The sequence below is a fragment of the Aedes albopictus genome, chromosome 3 (genome assembly GCF_035046485.1).
Source record: "Aedes albopictus strain Foshan chromosome 3, AalbF5, whole genome shotgun sequence".
Classification (NCBI taxonomy): Eukaryota; Metazoa; Arthropoda; class Insecta; order Diptera; family Culicidae; genus Aedes; species Aedes albopictus.
This window is the reverse complement of record NC_085138.1, coordinates 291,433,157-291,443,446: the sequence shown is the minus strand read 5'-3', so window position 1 is coordinate 291,443,446 and position 10,290 is coordinate 291,433,157. Positions and strand designations below refer to the sequence as shown.

Here is a 10,290-nt window from a genome sequence, read left to right as displayed (position 1 = left end):
AGGCCAACTCAGTGATAGAGTCTCGGATAGAGTAGACATCTTTCTTGGTGCAGTCCGGTACCCAATAAGATTCATAAGGTATTGTGTATTTTTTTCCGTGTAAATTGCCTTTTGTGTAAATTATATTTAGCGTGTTACACTGATGTGACAGCTCTGACAGTAAAGGACTAAACATAAATTACGTAAAGTGGGTACCGAGGATTGTCCACAATCTGTGAATTTGACTGCGAAAAAAATCGCATGACGCCGCTGTTTACATTTCAGGCGTTCGATTTGAATAGGTCCCAAGTTTACTGTGATTCCTATGTAGATTCGACCTATTCAAATCGAAATCCAGATTTTATTGCTGGTTGCTTTCAAAAAACGGCTGCAAAACGGTGAGTCGATAAGGAGAGCGTCCAATATAGCTCTGGTCCTCACAAGTTCCTACCTCATGCTTCCACGGGTCAAGCGATGACAAAGACCGCCAGCTAAGAGTTGTGTGCTTAGCTGGTAGTGCAGCCTGGGCACTGTTGTCCTTCTGACTTCAGCTAGATTGAGGAGGTACGATCCGAGTGTCTGTTCACCAAGGAGGTGCGGCTCAAACAGCGTCTGTTCTGGCATCCAGCGGCTGAGTAAGAAACGCTGCACCACGCCCAGCTAGATCCAAGGTGGTAGCCCCATCAGTGTGGTCGTCCCAGTGTTGGTTGGGACGTTAAACAGAACTGGCACGATGGCCCTCCGGCGAGACAGGAGTGTTGGCGTAGGCCCAATAAGCCACCCGTAAAAATCCCCATTGCGAATAACATAGGAGAAAATACGACTCGATTCAATCGGCAAAGACCCACGCGACGAAATAAGGACTACGATTGGAAACTTGGAACATGGAATTGCAAGTCACTAGGTTTCGCAGGATGTGACAGGATAATCTACGACGAACTACATCCCCGCAACTTCGACATCGTGACGTTGCAGGAACTTTGTTGGACTGGACAGAAAGTGTGGAAAAGCGGGCATCGAGCGGCTACCTTCTACCAAAGCTGTGGCACCACCAATGAACTGGGAACAGGATTTATAGTGTTGGGCAAGATGCGACAACGTGTGATCGGGTGGCAGCCGATCAACGCAAGGATGTGCATGTTGAGAGTTAAGGGCCGTTTCTTCAACTACAGCATCATCAACGTCCACTGCCCACACGAAGGGAGACCCGATGACGAGAAAGAACCCAAGTAACCACAAGCATTATAACATTGCACGAATTAGACTGAATATCAACCTTTGCAATGCGAAATGCAGTAATTCCACACTTGTTATGCAATAGTCCTTTAGATTGGCATTATCAATTGTAGTAGCGGGTAGTCGATAGTTAAATTAATATTGAGCATTGGAAATTATATATATACATCATGTTGGCTAATTGATTGCATAAAATATAAACAAGAAGAGCAGGCACAAAATTAGTCACACAATATGAATATTTGGCAACACGGCAGATTCATAACGCAAAATGTTGCGTTAGCCAAGAAACGCAAAGGCTTGTCGAAGCGTCGGTCGATCCCCTGCTTCCGTAAAGGACGCGAGAGGCTTTGAGCGTCATTCTGTGTACTACTTTTGGACGAACAGCACGTGGACAATTTTGCAAGCAGCTAGCAGCGTTGGCCGTGGCGTATTTTCGATTATTGCGAACACTACATGGCGGAGCCGGTAGGTAAGTAATAATATGTGAATACGAAAGTGATAATAAAAGTTTAAGGTGAGAATATCAACCGCTTTGGACATTTTGAGTTATCATGGAGTTTACGCGATGGAAAAAATGTAAGTGATGAGGGTATACCGAAACATAAGGGAAACAAAATGGCGCCTTGATTTTACGGGATTACTGATAGATTGGAGGTGGGTTTTGGTAGAGTACGGCTAAAATAGTGAATTGTACGGAAAAAGAGCGACGTTCATTTTGAACGGCAGTGATTGAAAACATAAATAGTGTAATTAATTGAGCAAAAAAAATATATACCAAAATTGATGTGCTAAGAGAGTGTGATAATGTTAACCGCTTATTGTTTTTTTTAAGTGTTTGTATGAAAGAGAGAGCACTGGTAGCCCACCAAACATCACACAAACATAACCATACACATGCTAGAGAGAGTTTCATATAAAATACACAGAAAGTAGTGAAAATTATGGAATAGAACAACGTTACATGATACATACAAATGTGCGTGAGCGGTCTCGGCCTCAGCACACCATCCGAAATTTTGCAGTCGGTAAAGTGAAAAAAAAACTGTGTTCGAGCGGTCTCGGTCTCGACACGCCCTTGGCAAAAAAAAAAAAAAAAAAACGGAAATTAATGTGTTCGAGCGGTATCGGTCTCGACACACCACCGACACATATTCAAAGAAAAAAAAATGTTTGAGCGGTCTCGGTCTCAAACACAACTGAGCGGTACGTCAGCAGTAAGTTGTAAACCAATGTGTCCGAGCGGTTTCGGTCTCGACATACCATCTATACCTAAAAAAAATGTGTTCGAGCGGTCTCGGTCTCAACACACGAACTGATAACAGTCAATAAATAAATAAAAGAATTACTAAAGTATTATGTTTGCAACGGAGAATATAATATTGTTTTTCGTTTGTTTGAAACTTTCAGATAAAGCAATGAGTACGAAAGCGAAAAAGAAAGTTTACAGTAAGAAAGACTTAACACAGCGACTGCCAATTGAAAATGTGTCGGCACAAGAACAAGCGGTAGTAGAGAAGAAGCAGAAAAAACGATATAGGATGAAAGACCTCACTCAAGAATTAGCAACCGAAAGGGCAAGAAACGCTCGCCTTATGGCAGAACTCGAACAAAGCCAACGCTTGAACGATGAACTCATGGCACTCCATGCCGAGGGAAACGCGACTGTCGACGGAATGGAAGATAACAGACCGCCCGATAACGCAGACGAAGCAGCACCATCTAATCGTTGGGATGATGCACGCGAAAGGAGAGAATCCGATTACGAGAGGGAAAACCGATTTGGCGATGCTCATAGCACGATAACCGATGCGCTCGTGGGAGGACACCGATCCCAAGCTGCCTGGAATACTTCGGAAGACGGTACAAGATCTGAATTCACGCGTGAAAATCGAGTGGGCGGGGCTCACAGACAGGTACCAGCCCAGAATCTGGAAGATAACGATCCCCAAGATGATAACGGTATCGCAGAAACAGCAGAAGCATCTAATCCATGGAACGCTACAGGCGAGGCTGTAGGCGAAAGAAGAGAATCCGACTACGAGAGAGAGAGACGACTTGGTGACGCTCGTGGTACGATATCCGCGGCGCTGGTGGAAGGACGAATGCACCAAGCTGCCTGGAATACTTCAGGACAAGGAACAAGATCTGAATTCACGCGGGAAAATCGATTGAGCGACGCTCGCAGACAGGTACAAGTCCAAAATGCGAAGGATATCAGTCGCCCCGATGGCTATGGTATCGCAGGAGAAGCAGAAATATCTAATTCATGGGATGCTGCAGGCGAAGGAAGAAGATCCGACGTCGAGGGTGGAAGTCCATTTGGCGATACTCGCAGGATGACACCCGGTGGGATCGTGGAAACACGCCGAAATCAAAATGACGGAAATACTTCAGGAAACGGAACAGGATCTGAGTTTGGACGTGAGAATCGCCTTTGCAGCACGCGTAGAATAGGCCCAAACGTGGAAGAATCCAGGCTGTATACATCTATTAATCAACTCTCGATTGCTTCACTGAGCGTTCCGGAGTGTAAGCCTGCAGAAGATGGTGAAATACATCGCCATTCGTTCGAAGCATGGAAGGACTTATTGTCTGACTCAATGATACTAGCAGGAATCGAAGACGAGTTCACAAAATACACCGTTTTCAAAGTCAAAGCTGGAGCACGCCTCCTTGAAATATTCAAAAATACGAAATCTTCCAGTAATGATCCAGACGTCGTTCGTTCTCCATTCGCCAACGCGATGGCCCGGCTGAAATCCTATTTTGGGTCGGGGTCGGATGTAATGCTAATGAGGCGAAAGTTGGCATTGTTGACCCAAAAGCCAGGTGAGTCAGATCTGTCATACATAACTAGAGTTGGATCGATGGCGCACCTCTGCGATTTCGATGACACGAAGGAATTTGAGCAGATCGTAGCTACCGTCGCCGAACATGCTACAAATCGTGAGGTTCGTACTGTTGCACTGAAGATGCTAAGTCGCAACCAGTCTTTTACGGATCTAATAGACAAAGTCCGCGAAATTGAAGCAATCAAACTCAATGAGGAGTTTGTGCGTAAGAAGTACCAGAAGGCCGAGTCAAACATGGTTGCATCAGTAAGCGCATCATCTACAAGGTCGTTCAGAAATCCAGTAGGACAACTCCAGCAAAGAAGCTTCCAAAATTATGGCAACCGTCCTTTGAGGGGTGCTTTTCGCGCTCCAAGAGGAAGACAATCTAACGTCGGAAGTGGTCCGTATCTTCATCCTTCACGTGAACCAAAATGCTGGAGGTGCAACAGCGTATATCACGACGCCAGCGTCTGCAGTCACCAAGACAAAACGTGCATCTTCTGTGGCCGCCGAGGTCATATTCGACGAGCCTGCCGCTCTCGTGCAAGGGAGATGGGGACAATGCAATCCACTAGAGAACCAGTTGGCAGTACTCCGCCGACGATAGCTGCCATTGATGAAGCGAACGACGACTCGAAGCCGGTTGAGCCAGTAAGTGTACCGACTGAATTTTAATTATTTCCATAAAGCATCTTTGAATACCTAAAAAAAAATAATAATAATAATAATAAAAAAAAAAAGATTAACATAATTTCATAGTACAATTGAAATGGAATACTATTCATTAATGTTTATATGAAAACAGAGTCACTAAAAGAGAAGAATCAAATAAATCACTAGAGTAAATCTACAATTTTACAGATGAAGCCAGCACGCTCGCATGCGGTGGCGAACGTCACAAAGATGGTATCCGAACACCCTAGTATATCAACACAGAACGCACAACTCGTGAATGATGCCAAGGTAATCATATTTGTATTAATTTATATATATATGTTAAAAAAAAAAAAATCACACAAATAGGTAAACACGACGTTGAATACGGTAAGAATTGCATCCGAGCGTTCTCAATGCAAGACCCGAACCGTTTCCGTCCACCTTGAAAAGAAACCGCAGGAGGCACAACCTTTTGTAAACGAGATGAAGGTATGGAAACTGTCTTGCCTAAGTTGACCTATTTGTAACACAAGTTTATATGAACAGATCAGCACACCAAAAGTTTCAGACGTGATGGCGATTGTACCCGAGTGTTCCAGAAATACAGTGCAGACAAATAAGAGTCAGAAAGAGCCAGCTGGTACGACAGTGCTAAAGGTCGCTTTTACCAGCGCTGAATCCCAGCTCACAACAAAAGATGATGCCATCATTGCAGCACAAGTGTCTGGAATGCCTTGCACTTTCATGATAGACTCCGGTGCGCAGGTAAATACTTTTACAGAAAGTATGTTCTTGGCACTAACGGCAAATGCAGGCTACAGTAGTGGTGTTCTCAACGTTCAGCATAAGTCAGACAAGTCCCTCAAAGCCTATGCAACGAAAGACAGCATTGAAGTCTTGGCAACTTTTCATGCTCCTCTTTATATTTCCGACGATAGACCAACTTGCGTAGAGAAATTCTATGTAGTGAAAGAAAATCGAGCATTGATTGGAAGAACTACAGCATCACGATATAGCATTCTGTTACTGGGTCTGCAAGTTCCAGTGAAACTGCAAGCAGAGTCCGCGTTTCAAGGATCGCCGTACGCTGGAGAAATTGCAACAGTTTTGGAAGGAATATTCCCGAAATTCAACGTACCGCCGGTCAAGATCTATTACGACACGTCAAGGCCACCATGCAGGAACGTATTCACTAACATACCACTGGCAGTTAAACCCTTGGTTGAAGAAAGACTCCGTAATCTGGTGGCTGCGGACATAATCGAAAGAGTGGTCGATGGTATGGACACATCATTTTGTTCATCCATGCTAGTAGTCCCTAAAGGTAAGGACGATATACGTCTTGTTATAGATTTACGAGGACCAAACCGTTATATCCATCGTACCCCGTTCCCGATGCCAACGCTGGAAAAGATACTTGCCGAGCTACATGGAGCTAAGTGGTTTTCCACGATAGACCTATCGAATGCATTCTTTCATATTGAATTGCACAAAGACTCGCGCCATCTGACTAATTTTTACACAGAGTTGGGAATGTACCGCTGTGTAAGACTCCCATTCGGTCTTTGCAATGCACCTGATCTATTTCAGGAAACATTGCAACGAACAGTGTTGGCTGGATGTGATGGTTGCAAAAATTTTTTGGACGATGTACTGGTGTTCGGTAGAACTAAGGCGGAACATGACGCCAATCTTGCAAAGGTACTAGCTTGTCTTTCTAACCATAACGTGAGACTAAACCAGGATAAATGTGTCTTCGGAAGCCAGACAGTCAAGTTCATCGGATTCCAACTTACGCCGGATGGCTGGCAAGTTGAAGGAGAAAAAATTCAAGCGATAAAGAACTTTCGACGACCGACTAATTGCGCGGAAGTCAAAAGCTTCTTGGGGTTAATCACATTTGTCGATCGTTTCATCATACACCGAGCATCTAAATCTGAACACTTGCGAGAGCTAGCCAATTCGGAGAAATTTTACTGGACCGCTCAGGAAGAGGATGAGTTCAACATTCTGAAAGGCGAGGCCCTTGACTCAATAAAACGGCTCGGCTACTATAGTCTGACTGATCGTATAGAGCTATACGTGGACGCTTCACCGGTAGGGCTAGGAGCAGTACTAATCCAAATCGACGAAAATGCAGTTCCAAGGATAATAGCCTGCGCATCAAAAGCTTTGACTGATTCTGAAAAACGATACCCCCAGACCCAAAAAGAGGCTCTTGCAGTGGTTTGGGGCGTCGAGCGGTTCTCCTACTATTTACTGACAAGACCGTTCACAATTCGGACAGACGCAGAGGCAATACAGTACATTTTCAACGCCAATCACCGTTTGGGGAAGCGGGCTGTTTCTCGGGCAGAGAGCTGGGCTTTGCGCCTACAGCCTTACGACTATGACATACAAAGAGTACCAGGAAACCAAAATGTTGCCGATGCATTGTCTCGTCTTATACCAGAGACTCAAGAATCGATCCCGTTCGATTCAGATGCCGAAAACCATTACCTTTATTCTCTGGACACAGGTAATATGACTATAACCTGGGATCAAATAGAAGAAGTATCTGAAAACGACAGCGAACTGATATCCGTGAGGGAAGCGATGATGTCAAACAAATGGCCAATTGATCTGCGAGCATACGAAGCCCAAAAACGTGATATGCACTGCCTAGGCTCATTGGTTTTCAAAGATAACAGAGTAGTCCTACCCTATTCTTTGCGAAACAAAGCACTGGATTCAGCTCATGGTGGTCACGTTGGGGAGGTAGCCATGAAGAGGGTGATGCGCGAATTCTTCTGGTGGCCGCGAATGTCCGGTGAAGTTGCTCGCTTCGTTAAGAATTGTGAAACATGTGCTCAACTCTCTAGACGCAACCCACCCATACCTCTACGATCACGAGAACTACCAGATGGACCGTGGCAAATGCTGCAGGTGGATTTCTTAACGGTTCCATCCTTTGGATCTGGAGAGTTCCTGGTGGTGACTGATACATACTCACGATATTTATATGTTGTGGAAATGCGGACGACAGATGCCAACTCTACAAATTCAGCCTTAAACGACGTTTTCCGGATGTGGGGCCACCCATGCGTTATACAAAGTGACAATGGGCCACCTTTCCAAAGTGCTAAGTTCATCTCATATTGGGAAGATAGGGGAGTGAAGGTGCGTAAATCAGTTCCCCTCAGCCCACAAAGCAACGGAGCAGTGGAGCGCCAAAACCCTGGAATTATTAAGGCCCTGTCAGCATCTAAACTGGATGGGTCAAATTGGCGTCAAGCGTTACAGCAATATGTGCACAGACACAACACCTTGATTCCACATTCCCGACTACAGGTCACCCCTTTTGAATTAATGGTTGGGTGGAAGTATAGGGGCAACTTCCCTGGCTTGTGGGAAAACTCTGATGCGAAGGAACTTGATCGGGCGGAGATCAAAGAAAGAGATGCGGAGACTAAGCTGGCTTCAAAACAGTACGCTGATCATGTGCGAGGTGCCAAAGAGAGTGATATCGTCACTGGTGATACCGTTCTATTGGCCCAACAGAAAAGGGGTAAAACGGACCCCAATTTCTCCTCCGAACGTTATGAGGTCATTGCTAGAGACGGAGCCAAAGTCGTGGTGATGTCTGCAGCAGGAATTCAATACACCAGAAACGTCCAAGATGTTAGACTGGCACCTGGTCCGGCCGAGATTGATGTTTCGAATTCGACCAACTTAGCAGCAGCAGGAGCAGCAGATCCTGAACTTGATTCAGCTCTACAGGAACATCCAAACACCAGAACTCTTCGCCAACGGGGAAACTTGAAGCGACCGGCCAGGTTTGATGACGACTTTGTATACCGCGTTTTTTACTAGAACGGTAGGTAGCAACACACTGTAAAACAATTAAAACTTTTAAGATGCATTTATATTTGAATGTTTCAGAATGCGTCGGAGTATTTGAAGCGAAAAACTTACCAAACTCTTTGATTTCTCCTTTTGGTGTGATTTTGTTTTAAAACGAACAAGCAGTAAACATTGGAATGTCAAGTTTCGTTGAATTTTCGTGTGCATCGCGGATAATCCGCGTGCAGGATAATCGATGATGATGTAAATAATCAGTAATCGGATAATGAAATCAGTGCACCGAACCAAAACGGTACTTTGTTTTAACAAGATACAATAAATAATAAAATAAAGTAAAAAAAAATAATAAACATTTCAAAAATTTCAATGAGTTAGTTTATTTGAACATGGCAAATAAAACAATTAAGGCAAACGGTTCTGTTAGATGTGTTTCTGTGGCGTTTTATTATTGGAGGTAAATAAGATTTGATTGTTTTAAGGTAGGTTTAACGCATGGCGGAATGAATTTTGAATTATGCGTTGTACTGTATCGTTAATCAACAGTAGTTACATCATACTATATTAGGGTGAATGTACCTATAATGATCCACTTCAATCTAAAATAATAACTTTTAGTAATCAATAATTGAATAATGAACGTTGCGATGAACTATAGAATAGTAGTCTATTTGTTACTTCACTTTTGAAAAAAAGGAGTTTGTGCATTTGAGTTTATTTATTTATTTTTTCATGATTACAAAATTATGTAATTAAAATAAAAAAAAAAACGATTAAATCCTATAGAATATACAAGCTTTAGAAGAGTACAGACGAGAGCGAATGTAGTAGCGGGTAGTCGATAGTTAAATTAATATTGAGCATTGGAAATTATATATATACATCATGTTGGCTAATTGATTGCATAAAATATAAACAAGAAGAGCAGGCACAAAATTATTCACACAATATGAATATTTGGCAACACGGCAGATTCATAACGCAAAATGTTGCGTTAGCCAAGAAACGCAAAGGCTTGTCGAAGCGTCGGTCGATCCCCTGCTTCCGTAAAGGACGCGAGAGGCTTTGAGCGTCATTCTGTGTACTACTTTTGGACGAACAGCACGTGGACAATTTTGCAAGCAGCTAGCAGCGTTGGCCGTGGCGTATTTTCGATTATTGCGAACACTACATCAATGTGATGATGCATTGCATTTTTCTTTACATTCGGGTTTATTAAAAGGTGATATAGAATAATCCAATACATAATTCAACACTGCAAAAACTGAATAAATGCAATGTACAAACTAGCAAAGTTTGCTCTAACAATACAATTATAAATGCTTGACTCTAATGGTAAACAAATGAAATCAAGAAGATTGAACAACTTTACGGTCAACTCTAGCGGTCTTCAACATTTCCGGTTCGACTCCCGACCAACTTAATCCCCGTTTGAGCCACCGATCGACGACAGCAAAAGCTATTTAGAGATGAACTTTTCTCTTTTCTGTAGGCTGCAATCACATGCCAATAACGATAGAAATCACAATTAGCATATGAGCAATGTGCGAAGGGTGTTTTAGTCGAGGTTTTTATTTTCTTATGTTGATTAAATATCTTCTAAAATGCATTATTGTCAGATTTCTTGAAACGTTAACACCGCGCGGTCGTTGAAATGTTTCGAAAAGGGTCTTTGCACAAAAGTTCACGCGGTCCAGGACGCGGTCTATCGTTTTCGAAAGGAACAGCCGCACCGCCGGAA

General features: G+C 43.4%; 1 protein-coding gene across 1 annotated transcript; it reads left to right on the top strand.

The window, feature by feature from the left end:
• The first annotated feature begins 1,457 nt into the window (after positions 1-1,457).
• On the top strand, positions 1,458-8,511 carry LOC109397037 (uncharacterized). The gene is made up of 6 exons (XM_062857969.1): positions 1,458-1,687; positions 2,626-4,703; positions 4,914-5,027; positions 5,076-5,198; positions 5,256-5,474; positions 8,425-8,511. Exons 1-6 carry the CDS (start codon positions 1,672-1,674, stop codon positions 8,509-8,511), a joined length of 2,637 nt encoding a protein of 878 aa, XP_062713953.1. The 5' UTR covers positions 1,458-1,671.
• Positions 8,512-10,290: the final 1,779 nt, after the last annotated feature.

Coding starts and splice junctions, on each gene's coding strand:
- LOC109397037 (XM_062857969.1), top strand. Junction 5,028..5,075: donor ATGCCAAGGTAATCATATTT/GTATTAATTTAT, acceptor TCACACAAATAG/GTAAACACGACGTTGAATAC. Junction 5,475..8,424: donor TGATAGACTCCGGTGCGCAG/GTAAATACTTTT, acceptor CGACCAACTTAG/CAGCAGCAGGAGCAGCAGAT.